The 22024-nt window shown below is 41.4% G+C and overlaps 1 protein-coding gene across 1 annotated transcript in view; it reads right to left on the bottom strand.

Moving 5' to 3' along the window:
• The window catches only part of LOC127056817 (connector enhancer of kinase suppressor of ras 2-like), a 523096-nt gene that overhangs the window by 134893 nt on the left and 366179 nt on the right, over positions 1–22024 (bottom strand). The window contains exons 12-13 of the mRNA XM_050965117.1: positions 16352–16436; positions 5622–5877 (exon numbers count right to left, since the gene is read on the bottom strand). Coding sequence (XP_050821074.1) covers positions 5622–5877; positions 16352–16436 — 341 coding nt within the window. The remainder of the gene's footprint in view (positions 1–5621; positions 5878–16351; positions 16437–22024) is intronic.

Below are 22024 nucleotides of genomic sequence, written 5' to 3'. Positions count from 1 at the left end.
TAAATATGACTATGAAAAGCTACTATCACTGCTAAATGGACCTTAAGTGAGGAGACACAAACCCATCGTTTTTAAGTGCAATAAATATTTTAAAATGTAATGAATAGAAGCCAAGACTGGGACAACACCCTTGTTAGACACCCATATAACATTTTTTTCCACTTCAAGCTATAACATTTTCTAGTGGTCTGCTTCCTAGAATTAAAACATGTTGCGCCTCAACAGAACTTCCCCTTCCTGTTGGGAAACTAATTCATTTTCACTGGAAGCAACTTGAATATTCCCTTGGATTGGAGTAGAGTGGTGTACCAATGCTATTTTGGCCATACAGAATCAAGTAAGATCATCTTGGCCAAGTCCTGTTTTGTTTTCTTAACAACCTTTAATATGAGTGGGAATGGAGGAAAGGCCTATATTAGGCCCCTCTCCAACTGAGGAGGAACACATCTTGCACAAAATTGGGGACTCTTGGTATTGAACCTGACAGCAAAACTGGTCTACGGCCAGAAAGACCTACAGCTAAAAAAGTACTGAATTACCAAATATTTCGGGGACCACTTGTGTATCTCTGAGCATCCCTGCTCATCTGATCCATGCTCTAAACAATCAAATGTTATATAAGATACAACAGTTCCAAAGCTTTATCACCTCCTTGCAGAGCTGAGGTGACTGAACTCCACATTGTTTGTTTATGTAGTACATTATAGACATGGTGTCCGTTGCTACTTGAATTCTGTAATTGTGGAAGGAAGGATAGGAAGATTAATAGCTTTCAGTTCTAACACATGCATATGAAGAAGGGATTCTTGGTGCCTTCAAAGACTCCAAAAGAAAAACTGTTTTTAGATGTTCTCGCCCATTCTGGAAGAGTTTTGACACAGAGTTGAATAAAGCTTTTTTGACAACATTCTATGGTTTGAGCCACCACCTTAGAGATATTCATATTTTTCTCAGAATAGTGAATATCTTTAATACACTGCCCAGGCTGGCTTTGAGATTTCTTGAAACCCAGTGTTGAAGCAGCTGCATTTTTAACCTGGCATAAGTTATCATATACATTGCTGAGGCCATGAGACCAAGTAGAATCAAGTTGTTGAGAGGGTTCATGAAGTAATTTCTGAATATTGTTGTGTAGCTTCATGAACCTTTCCTCTGGGAGGAAATCTTTCCTTTTTTTTTTCCAATTGAGAATTCCTCAATGAAGGGGATTTTTTGAGAATGAGATAGAAGAGACTTCTTTTCATCTATTAGAAGACAGTTTCTCAAACAGAAAATCGGTAATTTGAATGATACTTTTAAATTCTGGGAGGTTTTTAGTGAAAAGTGAAATCTTTTCCCAAAGTAGAAATTGATATCTAGCTTGGTAACTGGCCACTCTCATATTCAAGGAAGCTGAAGAAAAAATTCTTCCTAAAGTGTTCACTTTTTCCCTTCTCTTTCATTTGGAGTGTAAGAGACTTGGACTTTGATCTTTGTACCACTGGTATCACAACAAGTGAATCAGAGGGAGGTGAACATGAAAACCCCTCTTATGGAATCTGGTATAATTTGTCAGCCTTTTTTGGCTAACATGAAGATGGATTGGACCAGATTGCTTCTGCTGGTTGTTGAAGCCCTTCTAATATTGGCAAAGATATTTTATTTCTTGTAGTAGAATCTAATATTTTGAAAACAAGGATGGTTATTTAAAAATTGACACTATTCTGTCTACTAGTTCATGGAACTGAATAGCATTTTCTAAAGATGCCTCTCCTATATTCTTGGCCAAAGATGAACCACTATCTAATTCAATTTCTTGTTTTTTAAATTCAACTGGAGGGGATGTATCTCCCTCTTCTTCCAAAAGCTTATCTTGTACTAAGTTACAAGAATGTTCTGTATCTATTGGTTCTGATTCTACAGGACTCAATCACCTCAGATTCACAGATTTAGGCTGTGCTTGATCTGGAACCAAACAATTAGACTTTCTTATAGGGCAAGGATAAGTGGGAATTGGTCAGTATGGCCAAAGCACCCGAAGTGGCATGTGCCAGTCCTGCCAATTGCTCCAGTCCAGCATCAGCTCATATGCCTGTTGCAGAAAAGGCCATGGAGTGTCCATCTGCCTCAGGGAAGTTTGTTGAACTTTGGGTAACATTACTGGATCCAATTCCTGAGTGTGAATCTGATCCTGGATTTATTGTTCTCCATGTCCACTGAGGAAAGTAATCAGCTTAATCTGCATCAAGGGATATTTAGATTCAACAGTAGGAAAACTTTCTAACATTAAGGATAGAAAAGTACAGAAATAAATTACCAAGGAAGGTGTGAAATCCTTGTCAGTTGAGGTTTTAAAGAACATGTTGGGCAAACACTGTCAGAGGCAGTCTAGGTCAGCGGTTCTCAGCTGTGTGCTAAAAGCCGCAGGGCTCTTATGGCTGGGGTCAAGGCCACCACGGCTGCTCGGCATGGTGGGGCCCGGAGCTGCTGGGGCTGCACTGCCTTCCACATGGTGGGGTCCATGGTGCTAGGGCTGCTCTGCCTTGCCATGTGGCGGGGTCTGTGGCACTAGGGCTGCTCTGTCTTGCCACATAATGGGGTCCATGGTGCTAGGGCTGCTCTGCCTTGCCGCGTGGTGGGGCCTGGGGCTGCCCTGCTGCCCAGCCCTGCACTGGGGTCAGCTCCTGGCCCCACTCTGTGGAGGGGTCTCTGGGTTGGGGTGGGTGCTAGGCATAGGGGTCTGTGTGTTGGGGTGGTGCATATGTGACCCACAATGATAAGTAGGTTGAGAACCACTGGTCTAGGTATACTTAGTCCTGCCTCATCATGGGGGGATGGACTAGATAACATCTCGAAGTTCCTTCCAGCCCTATATTTCTATAATTCTATAGTGGCCAGTCAAAGTCTTCCACTAAGCCATGAGGTAGATGGAAACGTATATAATGAATATGGTGGAATCCCAGTGAATGGTTGAACATCACAATACAAAGCCTTCTAGAAAAGCTTTCATATTATTTTCTTTGGGCCCAAGCACATATGGTCAGGCCTTGATGTCATTTTCTTCCAGGTAGAAATAGCTCTTTGCAAACATCAAAAGCAGCATAACTGTTTTTTATTACTCAAAAATATCCTGGTCAATTTTGCATCTGAGCAGAAGTAGTAACTATTCCCTCCCTCCCAAACAAAACAAAATAAAAACAAAAGCCATTTGCTCTCTGGTTCTAAACATTTTTGATAATTACATGTTCCAGTGGAAAACAAAAACATCATTTTGAGTTACTTATTCATGCATATAGACACTATAGTCTAAATTAAATGTCTTTTGTTTACCAAGACTAATGAAGTGTAACAAAGCTAAAGCCAATGCATAACAACTTAATTATGTCTCAGAGGTAACCATTTTGCCCAGTTTCAGTGAGCAAGAGTATTTATTTGTGCTGACAAAAACAGTCCACTAATACTGAATACTCTGCTGGAGCACTTCAGATTAATATATTGGGAATTTGATAAAGTAGGTAGATGTAATGGAGTTATTGTTAAATAAAATAAAAATATATTAACTGAAATAGTGTTTTGGAAGAATAGTTTTACAAAAAAAAAAGTTATAATGCCACAGTAACTTCACTTTCAACATTACTTAACACAGGGTTAGATTTGTCCCTGGTACATCCTCACTGATATCAATGAGGTTAAATCAGTGATGAGTGTGGTCCACTCTGGATATGTACTAATTTCTCTCTCAGACACGTGGAACAAAGGAGATTTTGGTTTTACCTTGAATACTGAGTTTCTGCATAGTGGGCTAACCAATCAGAAATGGGCTTCTCCCTCCTTATCTCCTAATAGGGAGCCCCACCCAGATGGTTGTTAGGCTTTTCAGGTTCTAGCCTCCTCCCATGTAGAGCAGCTTGACTAAAGAACCAATTGCTAACTTTATTTGCATCTATATTAAGTAATCAAATAACTCAGGGAAAAAACAACCATGATTTCAGCAATATCTATGTGGCTGAGGCTTCCAGATTGTTGGTCTCACTCTGCAGAAAATCAATTTAAAAAGTAAGAACAAAAATGCCTGTTTTTCTTCCCGCATCATAACATAAGAACAAGGGGACAGTCAATAATATAAAAAGGTGAGAAATTCAAAACAGATAAAAGGAAATACTTTTTCACACAATGTGTAATTGGACCATGGAACTCATTGCCACATGAAGTCATTAAATCCAGGAATTTAACAAGATTTGAAAAGAGACTGAGCATTTATATAAATATAAAGAATATTCTCAATTACCATAATTAACAGCGACAAAAATGTTGTGGAAGGCATATTAAACCCCATGTTATAGGGAGTAAGCCAATCTTTGTCTACAAAAGATAAAGATAAGATCTATTATGGGGAGCATACTCTGAAATTCTAATATTCCTCTGAAGCCCCGGGTCCTGGCAACTGTTGGTAACAGGATATTGGACTAGATGGACTTCCCCAAGATTTTAGAAAGAGCTTGCTTGAATGACTGAACCACTGGGTCTCAGGACAGCAGATCTGCAATTTGGAGCAGGTCCAAAGGGACCCAGCCAACAAGGTTAACAGCACTGAGTAATCACAACCTGAGTAGGCAATTAGTGTCAGGGATCCTCTGACCAATTTTTCCTTCCTCAAAAGATAGGTAACGTGGATGTCAGGGGACATGCCCCTCTACTCACTATGACTGAGAATGCTTTCATGGTCCAAGCAATGAGCTCTTTGTATCGACTGCAGAAACTCAGAACATGGGGAGACTCATATTCTCTGATATTGCAAAAAGTTCATTATTGGATTCACCTAACGATTACACACCGAACTGAAGATCTCCTGGTTTGGCATCAATTGTCCGGGGAGCAGAGTCTGGGATTGAGCCAATCTACTTGGAAATGAAGAGATCCCACCAAGTGAGTCACACTGGCCTTGTCTTCACTAGGAATAAAGGTGTGTTTTTAATGTGCTAACTGATAGAAGTCAACTAACGTGCAAAAATCCTAGTGAAGACAAGGAAATTAATATTTTTTCACGTTATCTGGTTGAAGGAAACCCTAGACTCTCATCTATGTGTTACCTTCACCATCTAACATGTTAAAACTACAACTCACTAACCATAGTCAAGATACAGGAGAATGTGACCTTTGAGTGAGGGAGCTGTTGTCACATCCTTCCTTCACTGCCTCCCTTTTGCCAGAGTCTTTCACTGTGGCATGGAAAGATTCTTGCACCAGGAATAGATATGGGAGGCACTACTGAGTGTGCAGAGATCCATGCAGGGTACTGGCCTCTCTCTACTATACTCATCTACGCTGTGCCTCACTTTCTACACTGCTATTTATACCCAGGCTAATTGGGTGAGCAGTGTCTGCAGTCTACATGCTGACTCAAATATAGACCTATCCATAGTGGATAAGTGTTCTCTGTATTATGGACTGAACTTTTTCATAATATCCAGATGGTTTTCAGATGAGCTCTGTATCTTATGGTATGGATGTGAAAAATGAACCATAGAACCCTGCCATGCAACATGATACTGTAAGATATAAGAACATATTTCCGCTGTGCCAATCCTAGTTCCAATGGCTATTAAGAAAAAAATTAAAACTTCAAATTTTTATGAACTTACGTGGTACAGTGGAACAGTGTTGCTTTCAGCTAGTGAGAAATTCAGGACATCTTGCTGCCCAGGTTCCAGCCTAACGCTAACAGTAGATGTTAACATAGATGGGCTAATTGGATAGTTCGGACTACTTGTGTTTTTGCCCTTTTTCCTTGACCTGCGGCCTGTGTCTCTCTTGTTGTCTTTCTGTGTTAAAGGCTCTTCTTGGATCACCAAGATCTTGTCATCACTCAGGTATCGTAGGAGTGAATTCTCCGAGTCAGTTGTTGGAGGAAGAAGAAAAGAAATATGAATAAGACAAAACAAATACACAAAATATAACCAGGCTACACGTTTATACTTAACCACTCAAGCACACATCTGTGCAAAAATAAAGCCATACCTTAAACAGAGTAATAATGGGAGTTGCAATATGACATTTCAAATGGAGACTGCAACCCACAGTCTTTTATTCATGTGGGTGTTGTCTGGAGAACGTTTTACTAAGACGTGATAAATGGAACATAGCTATTATCTCAGTCTTTCATAGCCCTTTGATCCAAAATGCTTGCTGCGCTTGAGAAAAGCACACCTTGCTAAGTCAGAGTTCACTAGCATACAGGGGACCAAGTGAAGTCATTGTTCTATATGGCATGGTAACTACAAGTGCACATTACCTTGTTTCTTTCCCACCTGGAAACAGATGGAAACAACAGCATTGATTCTGCTGTTTCATTTACAGCACAAAGCCTCAGAAAATCTTGACTTTTTTTTGAATTAACAAACATGCTGGATGTTGTGCATTAAAACTGTGAACCACTGAGACCCCTATTCCAATAGTTTTTCTCAAACTGTAAGTCCTTATCAGCACTTGAGCTGCACAATCCTGGAGCCCTGTCTTTTCTGATTTTTTTGGCTATGCAATTTAGTTAACTTTTTCAGTACATTTTAGAGTACAGCATAATATATGCCCACAGATACTCTAATGAAAGCAAATGTGCCATCACCTAGCAATGAGGTTCTCTGATGGGTCTTTTGCAGGTTTCTATAGCAGACAGATCCAAAATCCTGCCTAGCGGATCCTAGAATGTTGGTCATGAAGACATTTGACTACAAGATTTTGAGAAGGATATTTTGTAGCGCTGGTCAGAAGTTTTCTAATGGAATGTTTTTCTGCTGAAAAATGCAAATAGATAAAAAATGACACGTTTTGCAAAAACATGTCAATTTTGATAAAGAACAATAGACAATAGGATTTTGATAAGATCAAAATATTCCATTTCAACCTCTTCAGAATGGAATGTTTCTATTTTCCATTTTGAAATGAATTTTCGTTTCAATATTTTAAAATTTATAATATAAAATGAAAAAAGTCAAAATCAGTATGAATTTTTTAAAATTTTGTTTTTAGGAAATTTTAAATATTTCTTTTATTTGTGTTTCATAATGCAGATTCACCTGTGAAATGCCTGCCCAGCTCTAGTGTTTTGGAAAAGTATGGCTTGCTGTACTTAAATCAACAGTAATTAATAAAAGTTAACAAGTCAGAACAATAACTGAGTTTAAGATAACTGTGCATGGAGGAAATAATCATTCTATAGGCTTCCACAGACTTCCATCCTAGTTCCTCCAGAGTAAGTGTTTGAATCATTGGCCTTCCCAGCTAGAAAAATTTCATAATCAGGAAAAACTCTTCTTGGTCAATTACTGTTTCTAGCAGTTTTTTAAAGCTGCCTTTTCCAAATTAATCTTATCATAGGTGTCACATGCAAGTCCTAGGTGCAAATATGCTTGAACTGTTGAAAATAACACAGACACACGCAGCAGAGGAACTAGGAATAGAACCCAGATCATCTGACTTCCAGTTCTATGTGTTAGCCATAAAACCATCCATTTCTGTACTTTGACTGATTAATGATGACACCCAACCAGACAGAATCCTTGGATCTGCACCATCACTATACGTTTATCTCTTATTATGTTGAAAAGGAATTGGTTCAACCACTCACGACTCTGTAGCTTTTTATGGGGAGTTGGGTGGTGCAGTATTTATCCTTAATACATACTGTAGGTTTCTCTTTAATTAAGAAAATAATTTGTTGTCCTTGGGAGAAAACCATGGGTTTAAATTACAAAATTATGAGTAAAAAGTCTCGAAACACAGACTATTTTCTAACTCAAAAATAGTTCATGAATCTTTGAATTCCATAATGCCTATCTATCCTAATCATCATCCTTGATGCACTGCAGTTGTAATATTTTATGTATATATCATTATGTCTGGAATATGCATAAGTAATTTATTTGTTAGCTACAAGTGGCTATAAACAACTGGTAATACTTGATTTCAGAGAGCAACTCTTAACAATTAACAGCCAATTAGCCAACATATTATAAAATGCTAACACTAGCTGTGGTTAGTAAACAAAGAATATGTTACAGTGGGCAATGTAATATTCACTTAAAGATTAATTTACAAATGGCAGGTAGAATTGATCAAGAACAGGACTGAGTATGTCATAACATATCTAAGAGTTTTTCTTTAGGTAGGATGAAGTGAAGTTTACAAAGTACATACCATATTCAAATACATTTTTATTAGCAGTATATACACAGTCCTTGAGCCAAAAAATACTATCTTACAAATTTTGTATGGAGCTCCCACTGCAATCTTTGCATATGAAATCTGTGCTTCCAAAAGCAGAATCTAATTATTAAAGTTACCTGAATTGAAAAATCCTATGAATGTCTGATCTAAGTGTGAATGCTTCCTATAATGAAAAACCCACCAAATCCCTTCAAAATATCTTCCACATAGAAAATACTTAGAAAATACTTCCCCATATATTTAACCTCAGTACTTCTTGTTCTTTCCATATTACAGGAGAACCTCAAAGATACGAACATCACAGTTATGGACTGACCGGTCAACTGGACACCATGTGAAACCAGAAGAAACCAGTCAGGCAGCAGCAGAGACCAAAAAACACAAAACAAAAAATCACCCAACAAAAAAACAAATACTGTACTGTGCCTGTATTGCATCTTAAAGGTAGGCAACGGGAACTGCGCTTTGTTCAGAGTTATGAACATTTCAAAGTTACAGACAACCTCCATTCCCAAGATGTCTGTAACACTGAGATTCACTATAAATGAATTTAATATAGCCCTAAACACTTCATAATATTACTTTAAAGAGTATACTTCTACAAAGCTACCATATTTCCTTTAAATCTTCTTTTCTCTAAAATGAACATTGCACATTTCTTAATTTTTCCTCACAGGTCTTAGTTTTCAAATCTTTTGACAGTTTCATTGCTATCCATTATTTTTTAAAACCGTGCCCAAAATTGAATGGGTACGCCAACTGAAGCTTAGCTGGTGTGCTTTTTGCCTAATCATTGCATTGTTGACTCATATTGAATTTGTCATCTACCATAAACCACCTTGTTATTAATACAAATGATTTTATTGGTACAGTTTACAGAAAAGGAGATTTTCGATGGGTTTCACTTTACATGCCCACAGTTGTACACCAATAATATGTGCTATGTACAGTTAAATTGATCATCAATAAATAAAGGGTCAATTCATATATTAAAAGTAATTTATCATCAAGGGTCTGTTAATCTTATTCACTGTACACAAGTGACCTTACAAATGCACATAGATTCACTGAAGTCAATGCTCTTCTACACAAGAATCGGGTCCTTATTTAACAACATAATAAATTATTTGACATGTACATGATTAATATGAGGGTCCAAACTAGAATATTATCATCTAAACTGTTTTTCAACTTAAAATGATGTCTTTATCAACATGAAAACATTTAGAAAATGTGTTGATTTTGAGAAAATGTTGTTTAAAAAAGAAAACAAAGCATTTCAATAATGTCAAAATATCCTATCTCAACATTTTAAGAAGGTTTTTGATATGAATTTTTGAAACAAAATTAAATACTTATATAAAATATTTAAAAAAATATAAAAAGGTCAAAACAGGAATGAATTTTTTATTTTATTTAACAAAATGTTTTGATCAACCCCAGATGTTTTTTTTTCCAGAATTTCATTTCAATGATATTTTGAACTTTGTTGTTGCTGTTCCATTTTGGAATGGAAATTTTTTTCAAATTTTGGATTTCCTATGGAACAGAAAATACATTTCCTCTCCCACAGCTCTAGTCCTAACCTCTTTCTACTGAAGTCAACAGGAATTTTGATATTGATTTTAAGAAAAGTAACACTAGACTCCTAAAATACAGTAATAATATGGATTGAGTATCAGAGGGGTAGCCGTGTTAGTCTGGATCTGTAAAAGCAGCAAAGAGTCCTGTGGCACCTTATAGACTAACAGACGTTTTGGAAATCTTGAGTGATCTGACTGGATGCTGTATTTTGTCAGATATTTTTAGCCCAATCATGTCTTTACTCATAATTTCAGAACAAGTACAATTTTAGATAAATACAATTAAATGTTAGTATTTAGAATAAAATAGGAAAAATGCTCAAATACTGGTATGAAATCATGGTCTAGTACGAATGAACAGAAAATTAAAAGTTTTGCAGAGTTAAATAGGAATGATTGTATTTTGGAATGGAAGACGTTAAATATAATTGAAAATATTATCAAAAAGTATTTTTAAACTTTTTATATTAGCTTTCAACTATATCCTTGAGTTTTATTAAGCTACAGACAGCTACTTCTTACTCCTGTGAGCCCTCTACATGCAGAAACTCCATTTATGATAATGGGAATCCTGTCTCCTTATTACCTATCTAGATAATTATACTGCACTCATGACTTAAAGGATCTTTGAAGCTCAACATCACAATCACCATCATTCTTGCCAAAGAGGATTTGAACAGATCTTCACTTGAAGCATATTGCTCAGACACAGAGGAAGAAAGATAGAAGGCAATGGATGTGGTTTAATTAGGCCACAACTTTATTCACTTAAAATATATTTGGCAATACCCTGCAATAAATTGTACAGTGCAGGTCATCATCATTACCGTAATCATTTCCACATCATCCCCAACCAGGCTGCAGGCACCTCATTGCTGTGACTTCCTTGGCATGAGTTTTAAAGGGAGATTAGAAAGAAGGAGAGGGGTCAGCTCCCCTGCTGCACTCGAGGTAGGTGTCTTGAATCCCCTTTCCTAAGCTCCCTTAGCTGGGGGCTAGCAAAACAGAAATGGGATTGGATCCCCACTGTACTAGATATAGGAGCCCCGAATCCCTGTTCCTCATGAAATGTTCTCCTTCAAATACTTTTCCAATCCATTTTACCTGATAACTGTTTCCATTCTATAATGAGTACCTGCACTGGACATCTGCTATGAGTTTTACATTATAATCTAAACCCTCTGCACCACCACCCTAAGGTCCCAGACTTGCTGTGGGAAAGGTGACAAACCACACCCCACCTCAGCTAATGTGGTCGTGAGGAAAATATTCCTTCCCAGTTCTCAAGGAAAGAAGGGTGACTGTCATAACGTCCATAGGGGATTATGAAGAAACATGGTCCTTTTACAGATTTTATGAGTGGGAAGGGTAGTGCTGATCTGAGTGAAAGAGGGCTTCTCCAGCATGGCACAGGGTATAAATCCAACACTCTTCATCAGCAGGAAAGGCAGTGCCTCACATCCCCACCCCAAGTCCAGCTGCTTCGTGCTCTCCTGCTGTTCCATACTCCCTTCCTCTGTGTAAACTTTCCCCACCCTCACCCTCTGCTATCACTTGCCAAGTGAACCCTTAAAGGATCAACAACTTCTTTTTTTCCAGCCATTCTGACAAAGACCCACTGCATAGAGCTGGATAATTGAGGTGCTAAAGGAGCACTCAAGGAAGACAAGGCCGTTGTGGAGAAGTTAAATGAATTCTTTGCATCGATCTTCACTGCAGAGCATATGGGGAAGATTCCCACACCTGAACCATTCTTTTTAAGGTGACAAATCTGAGTAACTATCCTAGACTGAGGCATCAATTGAGGTGGTTTTGGAACAAATTGATAAATTGAAAGTTGTAAGTCACCTGGACCAGATGGCATTTACCCAGGAGTTATAAAAGAACTCAAATATGAAACTGTAGAACTACTAATTGTGGTATGTAACCTATCACTTAAATCAGCCTCTGTTCCAGATGATGGGAGAGAAGCAAATGTAACACCTATTTTTAAAAAAGGTTCCGTAGGCAATCCTAGCAATCACAGGCCGATATGCCTAACTTCAGTACCAGGCAAATTGCTTGAAACTATAGTAAAGAACAAAATTATCAAACACATAGATGAACATAATTTGTTGAGGAAGAGTCAACATTTTATTTAAAAGGGAAATCATGCCTCACCAATCTATTAGAATTCCGGATGGTGTCAAAAACATGTGGACAAGAGTGATGCAGTGGGTATAGTATACTTCAAGAAAGCCTTTGACAAGGTCCAGCACAAAAGGTTCTTAAGCAAAGTAAGCAGTTATGGGATAAGAGAAAAGGTTCTTTCATGTATTAGTAACAGCTTAAAAGATAGGAAACAAAGAATAGGAATAAATGGTCAGTTTTCACAAGAGAGTGAGGTAAATAGCAATAATCTGTACTGGGACCTATGCTGCTCAACATGATCATAAATGGTCTGGAAAGGGGATTGAGCAATGAGGTGGAAAAATTTGAAGATGACACAAAATTATTGAAGATAGTTAAGTCCAAAGTAGACTGTGAAGAGTTATAAAAGGATCTCACAAAAGTGGGTGACTAGGCAACACAATGGCAGGCTGAATTCACTGTTGATAAGTGCAAAGTAATGTACATCGGAAAACATAATCCCATCTATAAATACAAATAATGGGGTCTAAACAGCTGTAACCATGCAAGAAAGAGATCGTGGAGTCATTGAGCATGTTTTCAGAGAACTAGCCACAATGTGCATTAGGAAAGGGATAGATAATCTCAAAAAATATTAGAATTGTAAAAAGATGCACAGAAGGGCAATGAAGATGATTAGAGGTATTGAGCAGCTTCCATGTGAGGAGAAATTAAGACTGGGACTGTTCAGCCTAGATAAGAAATGACTAAGGGAGTATATGATAGAGGTCTGTAAAATCATGTATGATGCAGAGAAAGTGAATAGGGAAGTGTTATTTACTCCTTCACAAAACATAAGACCGAGGGATCACCTGATGAAATTAATAGGTAGCATGTTTAACACAAGCAAAAGGAAGAAATTTTTCACACAATGCAGTCAACTTGGGAACTCTTTGCCAAGAGATGTTGTGACGGCCACAAATATAACTGGCTTCAAAAAAGAATTAGATAAGTCCATCAATGGCTGTTAGCCAAGATGGTCAGGAATGCAAGCCTATGCTTTGGGTGTCCTTAACCCTCCAACTGCCAGAGGCTTGGACTGGACTACAGGATGGATCACTTGAAATTGCTCTGTTCTTTCCATTCCCCCTGAAGCTTCTGGCACTGGCTGTTGTCAGAAATGGGGTATTGGGCTAGTTGGACCATTGGTCTGAGCCAGTACGGTTCTTCTTATGAGCTGTGGTGAGCACATTATCACTGATTCTTAATGATGAAAGAGGTTGTTGATGAGCCATGAAATACACTTCCCTGCATTTCTCTCTCCTTTGCCCAAGGAACCAAGTTTTCTGTATGCACAGAACTTATATACCCTTGCGGTGAATAAGAAAGCAGTCCTGGAATGTTTAATTCTTTTCTTACATGGCAGTGCAGGGTAATGTCATTAGGTCACAATACTAGACACTTGTTCTATTTTTAATGCATTTTACAGTACTCTCCATAACAAAGGTGAAGCAGAACCGTTCTCAATATGTTTGACAATACTTTAAGAAGAAGCTAATTAATAGTGTCAGTCTTCTGTAGAGGTTTCACATTTCTTGTAACAGATTAGAGGCCTGTGAAAGTCTATAGACATTAATTTTAAAATATATTTACCTGGAAGACTAGAACTGATTTTTACAGCCTCTTTGTTTATTTGTCAAATACATATTTGTAAATGTTTTCAAGGAAGCACTATAATGTTAGCAATTTTGGGATCAACTAGAGTTGAACAACATGGGCATCCAATTAATGTAGTTCAGAGATAGTGCTACATCACAGGCACAAGCCATACAGGCTTCACAATACAATGTTGAGACACTACTAGTAAAATTCACATATGCCACTAACTAGGGTGACCATACTTCCCTCTGCTGAATACGGGACACCTGGTAAAATTACTCGTATTCAAGCGAGTTCAATAGCAATCAATCAGAACTGTGCAGTACAAATATTCAAATTAACATCAAGTTAGCTGAGCCCCATTAAACAGAAATATTGCGTAGTTGGATTATTTTAATTTACCTTTTTATCTTTAAGGCTTTAGGGTTCACACAAGGAGGGGTGACACACACACTGCTACTCCCCCCCCCCACACACACAGGGAGATGTGATACACCTACACACCCGTAACCCACTCTCACATGTGGAGGCGGGTTGGGTGACCAACTGACTGATCCTCCTTGTCCCATGCTCTCTGCTCTCCATGCCTTCAGCAGCCACAGAGCCTGGCCAGAGAGGTGGCTCAGCAGGGGAGTGTGCCTAGGGGATGGAGCAGCCTCAGGCTTCGTGCGGACAGGACCCAGGGTGGTGGGGGTGGGGACAGGCAAATAGGGTGCTAAGCCCCTGCCCAGGGGGCAGCTGTGGAGCCTACAGGTTTGGAGTGGGAACAGGCTTAGCATGGGACTTTGGCACATGCAGTGCTTGGCTCCTTCTGGCCAGCAACCTGGGCCGAAGGGTCTTGGGCTTTCTCAGGGTGCCACCCCAGAAAGAAGCAGTGGGGGAAGGAAGGAGTCTGCCGGCCAGGCTGCTGGTGAGCTGCGTGCTTCGAGCAGGGGCTGGTTCTCTGCTCAGCACAGGGAGCAGGACACACCCAACTGTGGGGATATGGAGGAGCAGTGGGGGCTGAGGAGGGGATGAAGGAGCAAAGCAGGGAGAGGACAGCCAGAGGGGGAGCACATAAGGGGCCAATGGGTGGGCAGTAGACGTGACACCTAACCAGCCACCACCTGGCACTCATCGGATGCCGCAGCTCGCAGTATGCAGCCAGTGCCAGCTGGAAAGGGGATGGGGGGCGGGGCCCGGCTGGCTGAGAATTAAGGTTGACAAGCTTCCGGTTTTCAACCGGAACGCATGGTCGAAAAGAAACTCTGGTTGCTACAGTCAGCACTGCTGACTGGGCTGCTAAAAGTCCAATTGACAGCACAGTGGGGCAAAAGCAGGATCCCATCCCTACTTGGTTCCAGGCAGCTCTCAGAGTTGGCAACACATGTCCCTCCAGCTGGGAGGCAGCCATGGGAACTCCACATGCTGCCCCCGCCCTGAGTGCCGGCTCCTCAGTTCCATTTGCCAGGAACCACGGCCAATGGGAGCTGCAGGGGTTGTGCTTGTGGGTGTGGGCAGCATGCAGAGCCCCCTGGCCCCTCTGCCTAAGAGCTGAACATGCAGGCCACTTCTGGGAGCTGTCTGAGGTAAGCACGAACTAGCTGGAGCCGGCACCCCACATCCCCTCCCGCACCCCAACCTCCTGTCTCTGCCCTGAGCCCCCTCCCAAACCCCAAATCCCTCATTTCTGGTCCTACCCTGGAGCCCTGCACCCCCTCTTACACCCCAATCCTCTGCCCCAGCCTGGTGAAAGTGCGTGAGCTTGTGGAAGAGTGAGCAATGAAGGGGGGATGGAGTGAGTAGAGGTGGGGCCTCAGAGAAGGGGTGAGGTGGGGCCTCGGGGAAGGGGCAGGGCAGGGAGCAGGGCAAAGGTGTTCAGTTTTGTGCAATTAGAAAGTTGGCAATCCTATTGAAAGCCCATACGCAGCGGGGGCTTTGCTGAGAGACTGGCAGGGGGAGCGGCCCAGCCCCACACACTGCAGCTTCGCTCCACCACCAACCCTGTACACCCATCCCCACCATCACTGGACTGCCCCATTCACTGCTGGTGGGCAGGCAGCTCGCGAGCAGGGATCCAGCCAGCAGCTGGACCTACCGGTACTCATGGCGGGGAGGCAGAAAATATGGGACAATTTACCCACTTTTAAGAAAATGTTGGGACACCTGCAGGATGGCTTAAAAACTGGACTGTCCCATTAAAAATGGGACATCTGGTCACCCTACCACTAACAGCTAAGAGAGATGAGGAACAGTTGGCAAGTTTCATCCACCACCAATCAAAGCTGAATTGTGACAAATACATTCTTTTAGCTATTGGTACTATTTCTACCACCAGCCTTCTTCCCAAAGGCCCAACCCTGAATCCTTGTGACTCCAAAATTGAAATCAGTGGCAGCTTGAACACTCAGGGACTGCCAGACTGAGCCTTGATGTTGCAGTTTCATGACTACATGTAAAATACTTATCAAAGTGGACTCTAAGTACACCAGTTTGTATGTATAATGTAGGCATGGAATCATACTGAATGAATATATTTAAAAGTTTTATATAACGTTAGTAATTATATAGTCACTTGGGCATTTGGAAAGGTATTTTATTGTTTATTACCCTTAAAGATAATAAAACTCCTTAACTGACATAATTCTATTTTAATTTTCAGGAAAGCAGAAGTAACAGGACAGTTAATAGACAGACTCTTCTGTACTCTCCATGGCACTCATGAGAACTACAGCAGGTGTCTGTGATGCACATTTTCATCTCTTTTAAAGAACAGAGAGAAAAATCTTGGATCACAGCAGTGGAGAAGGTACTCACCTCGGCTGCCTCTCTTGTACATGTTTGGTTCTTTTGACTCTCCTATCCAGCTGAACTCTGTAGGCAAAGAAACAGGCCTCAAGTCACCTGGAAATAATCAAAGAAGAACCAATTTAATTTTTGCAACTCATTAATAAAAGGTTGTTGTATCGTAGAATAATTAATGCCTGTAAACTGGTTAGAAAAATCGCTCTCCAGTGTAATTCCTTTTATTAGCATCCACTTATTATTAAGGTTACAGCTCTCTGAAGCTTTTAAATATCATGGGTCAGATTCAGCTTTTTGTTACGATGTAAATTCCACTGATTTCAGTGCAGTTATTCCTTATTGTAATTGAGATTAGAGTTCTGCTGCTTAGCTATCTCCTGCAAGAGAGTTCCCAGCTCAGCAAGTAGATGATTTTGGATGGAGGAAAAAAAGCTTTCTAAAGAGGCTAACATGCTTTGATAAAATTAGAAAGGTCACTGATTCACCTACAATAATTCAGTCTAAAAATAGTAACATCAATCTTGTAACATATATCTGACTCTGAAAGTTACATGCTGGCTGATGTGGGCATCTTTTACCCACATAGAAAGTGAACTAACTGCAAAAGCCTTGAGGAAAACAAAAGACATCTTGTGAAAAACAGAGATTCAGAAATGATGGTTTCCACTAGTCTTACCTTTACTGTAATATCTTCATTACAACCATGCTGAGTGAACCTGTAAGCCTCATTCTATACTATGAACCAGTAGTAGTTATGGTAGCAAGGCCATTAAACTAGGAATACTGACAACGGGGGGATGATCTTCTTTGACTTTGATTATCATCAATGAACACACAGAACCACCCTGTACATCATAAGTCAATTCCTGTCTGAAATATTCATTCAAAAAAACCATTCCAGTCTAGCATTCCAAAGTCTAGTTCTGTGGTCTGCTTGTTTTGGAATCAAGTTATTTTCCAAAACATAAACATTGCTCAACAATCTTGTTCCTAAAATAATCATATATCTGAAAACACTATGCATAAAAATTTCTTTTCTTATTTCCAATAGCTCATTTCCTCAATTCTACTGTTCATTACTGAAAAAAAGCACTTATGGTGCATAGCTACTGTACTGATGGATGAAACGATTTTGTTATTTACGGATATATGAAACATCTTCACTGGCACTAATTTATAATATTACAACATACATGAGTTATTTTTATAGGAAGATTTCTTTCATAATAATCCTGTCCTATAAATAATAAGATACTATTTACCTTGCTCCATTATTCTAATAGCACTTTTCTGTAACCATCATTTTAAATATATATATATATACAGTGAAACCCCACTATAACACGATGTTTGGGGTCCAAAAACTTCCATCGCACTAAATGCGGAGTCACAGTATAGCAGGGTTTCAAACCAGTCAGTTTGTCAGTGGTCCCCAATGCGGTGCATTGATGTGAGCAGCCTAGTGCCCCTTGTGCCTTGTGCCCAGCAGGGGAGAGGAGGTGCGGCCCCCTGCCTGCTGGGGACAGAGAACTCCAAGGCTGAGGGCACCGGTGCTGTCTGTCCCTGGCAGGAGCGGGGCCACGCCTTCTCTCTGGCTTCAAGAGGAGCCGCGGCTCCCCGCCTGCTGGGGACAGAGAACTCCGGGGCTGCGGGCACCAGTGCTCTCTTTCCCCAGCAGACGCGGGGCCATGGCTTCTCTCCAGCTTCAAAAGGAGCCGTGATTCCCCGCCTGCCGGGGACAGAGAGCACTGGTGCCCACAGCCCCAGAGTTCTCTGTCCTTGGCAGGGGCAGGGCCATGGCTTCTCTCCAGCTTCAAAAGGAGCTGTGGCTCCCCGCCTGCCGGGGACAGAGAGCACCGGTGCCTGCAGCCCCAGAGTTCTCTGTCCTTTGCAGGTGCGGAGCCTCGGCTCCTCTTGAAGCCGGAGAGAAGCTGCGGCCCTGCGCATGTAGAGGACAGAGAGCGCCGGCGCCCGCAGCCCTGGAGTTCTCTGTCCCCGGCAGGTGGGGGGACCGCAGCTCCTTTTGAAGCTGGAGAGAAGCCGTTGTTCGGCTTCAACAGGGGCTGTGGCTCCCTACCTGCTGGGGACAGAGAGCACCGGCACCCGCAGCCTCAGAGTTCTCTGTCCTCGGCAGGCAGGGTGCCGCGGCTTCTTTGTAAGCTGGAGAGAAGCTGTGGCCCAGCGACTGCTGGGGACATAGAGCCCCGGTGCCCACAGCTTCAGAGTTCTGTCCCCGGCAGGCGCAGGGCTGCAGCTTCTCTCCCCTGCCATGGTTTTGGGGACCACTGGTACAGTACTGTATTATGCCTTAAAGGGGAGCCAACCTATGATCGCATTATATGCGATTTCACATTACGGCAGGGCGCGTTATTGCGAGGTTTGACTGTAATTATAATAAAAGACATTTAGTATTTCTTATTTGGACTTTCCCTGACTTGGATTTTGACTTGGATTTTGCCTCTGTTATATTTCTTTAAATACTTTTGGTTTCAGTTTTATGTATAATGCCTTTCAACTTTTGTAAAGACTGGATTGGGCACTGCACCTTAGAAGAACTGAGCAAGATTAAGAAGATTGTCCATCAAAATTAATTAAAAGTATACAGGCAGGCCAAACTTGACAGCAAGCTTTAGATTTTGTAGCAATAAACTTACAAAACTCAAGATCAACAAAAATCCTTCGCTGAAGTTAAAATAAATCATTCTAACTGCAAACATTTTTTTAAAAATAAATAATCATTCTCTTCCAGGGTTTGCAACCAAAACATGGCAGCACTATGCTAAGTGCATAAGATCCTGAAAGTAAAATGGACTAAAAACTGAGTAATACAACTATGAATGCCGTGTCAAACTTGTGTGATAATGCTTTATATTTATTATTTCTTATCTAGTATCATATCTCACAGATAGTCCTCCAGTGCAGGGGTGCTGAGTTATATGGGCCCGTGGTACCCAGACTCCAGCAAATTCAGGGCCCGGAGGGGAACGGCTTCATCAATGTTCAGGGCTGGGTCTCTCCCCCTGGCCTCACCTGCCGCCCCTGCGCACTTCCCCCGACCATCCTTGCCTGGCCTGGGCAGCAGGCAGCTGCTCCCTGCAGCTCCACGTTGTGCTCCCTTGCTGGCTGCTGCCAGTTACAACTTAGGGAGCAGCACCACGGGCAGGCAGAGGCGGCTTCTGCGCATGTGGAGTGAGGAGTGGAGGAGGTGCATGGCAGCTCAGCTCAGCTCCCCTCCTCCCTGGCAGGCAACTCTGAGTCGATTCTGGGAGGGGAGGGGCTTATCCTGGCTGGACCTGCTGAGCAACAGCCTGGGGAGGGCTTGGGTGAGTGTCGTGCTGGAGGGGTCCTCCCCTCTCCTCCTGAGCTCGCTGCTGCCAGTGGGGAGAGGGCTGAGGGGAATCCTCCTCTCTGGACCCGCACCCCAGCCCTGGGGCAGCCTGCCTACTGCACCCCAAATGCCTTACCCCCGGCCCAGCCCCACAGCCTTGTCACAGCCCAACCCTATGTCCCAGCGCAGAGCCCGCATCTGGCACCCAAACAGCTTCCCAGAATGTACATCCAGCACCCAAAGCCGCTCCCACACCTCTTCCTGCACCTCAGCCCCCTGTCCCAGCCCAGAACCTGCACCCAGCACCCAAACTCCATCCCAGAGCCTGCATCCCTCCCGCATCCAAACTTCCTCCCATAACCTGCACCCCAAACCCCCTCCTGCACCCAAACTCTTTCTCAGAGCCTTCGGCAGGTGTGTGTGTGTGGTGGTGGTGGGGGCACCGTGACTTGGGCACATTCTGGGCACCACCAAAAATTATACAAACCTGCCTCCCCTGCTCCAGGGGTAGATCTAACTTTCATAAACAGACTCACAGGTACCTCACTTTCTCAAGGATTAAACAAAAGTTTTATTGATCCTTCCGTGAGGTGGAAAAGAATGTGCACAAAACACTGCAGACACAAAGCCACAGTCAAAATTGCTGTTTTTCAGACCAAGTCTTCAGCATGCTCTCCTCACAGGTTTCACCCCAACACATGGATCTTAGCATTCAGGTTCAGGCCACCTGAAGCTTCCAGTGGTTAAACTACCCACACTCAAACCCAGGAACTATTTTTAATGGCCCATCTCCAGTTCTGACTGGTCCCAGATTCTGCCTTCTTAACAACTTAGTCCAATAAAAGACATTACCTCACCCACCTTGTCTCTCTAATATCCTGGGATTAACATGGCTACCACAACACTGCAAAAGAAAATCAGGGCAATTATCCCCTGAGTTTTCCGCCTAATTTTGTTCAGGCAACCCAACTGATTCCCAGCTGTCAGCATTCTCTGCTGCTCTGCTCAACTGAAAGGAAGAAAGCATGAAAGGAACTAGAATAGAAAAATGCTGCAGTATAAGCAAATATAACAGGGAGGGGGAAAGACAAAACAAGACAATCTTTTCATACTCTATTTGTTTCACATTCAGTCCCTTAATCATTCCACAACACAAGAGTCTTATAAATTACTGAAACCTCCTGTAATGGATCCAACTCCACAAAGCACCAGATAACTCTCTCATCCTGTGCATGTACTTTACAATACTGATAAAGACAGATTGTGATTTCTTAGATGCAAGCAAGCTAAATTAAAGTGAGGATCTCTATATATTCTCCCAATAACAGAATTTCTATCCTTTTTGTTTCTTTTCTTTCCTCTCCACACTTCTTATTTCTCATTGTATTATCTTTGCCACATGAGACTGTAAATACGGTAGGGCAGGACCTTATTCTCTTTAATGTCTGTATAGCACCCATAAAAAATATATTCAAATAATAGTGAGTGTTGATTTCCAGAACATAAAACCACAGATATGCTCATTTCTATTTATGTATAAACTTTGTCTGATATGGTCTCTGAATTTTCAGTAAATGTAAGTTATTTAGACTTGGAGAGAATGCGAAAGAGGAAAGGACTATGACCTTCCAATTTACTGCTGAGCAAGCCCATGCTGAGATTTAGAGAGCATTAGTGCCAACCAGGACAGAGCAAACAGCATAAAAGACAGGAACTTGTGATGGGAGACAAACAAAACAAATTGCAGATTTTGCATATTAATTCTCATAATACAAAGCTCTGCTCCAAACACAAGCAAAAACTGTCAAAAAAAAGTCATGCTGAAATGTTCTCTGAATACCAGGAGTCAATATTGGATTGATAGCAATCCTAGCTATGACTTTAAAAAAGCTTTACTTATGTATGTCATGTATATAAGCCAACATTAGTATTAGACATTCACAAAGCAGCTAGGGCACTGCTCTGCAGTTAAAAATAAAATCAGACATTTCCCGATTTAGACAGGACACCAGGCTGCTGTATGAAGGAGCTGATTGTTCCTTAGACAGTTTTTAAAATGTAACTGGACAATTCTTAGTTTATTTTTTTCTCCTTTTCCTTCTAAATACATACCTACTCCCTTTTTAGGGACTTTAGGAGTCTCATACATTTTGCATTTAAACAGTTTGGCCAGGAGGCGGTGGTTGGATATAGATCTGTTCTGGTAAACACGTCATGACTAGGGTTCAGAGTCAGGAGTACAGAAATATTACGAAATTTGGAGTCAACATGGAAGAAATTCACCATATCAGCTGTTATCAGAAGATTTCTGTTATCTTGAGCTAAAATTTTATGAGGTTTGTTTATATGAGATTCTGGG

Source organism: Gopherus flavomarginatus, chromosome 8 (genome assembly GCF_025201925.1).
Source record: "Gopherus flavomarginatus isolate rGopFla2 chromosome 8, rGopFla2.mat.asm, whole genome shotgun sequence".
NCBI classification, from domain to species: Eukaryota; Metazoa; Chordata; order Testudines; family Testudinidae; genus Gopherus; species Gopherus flavomarginatus.
Note: the sequence above shows the minus strand (reverse complement) of the source record. Positions and strands in the feature narration are given on the sequence as shown.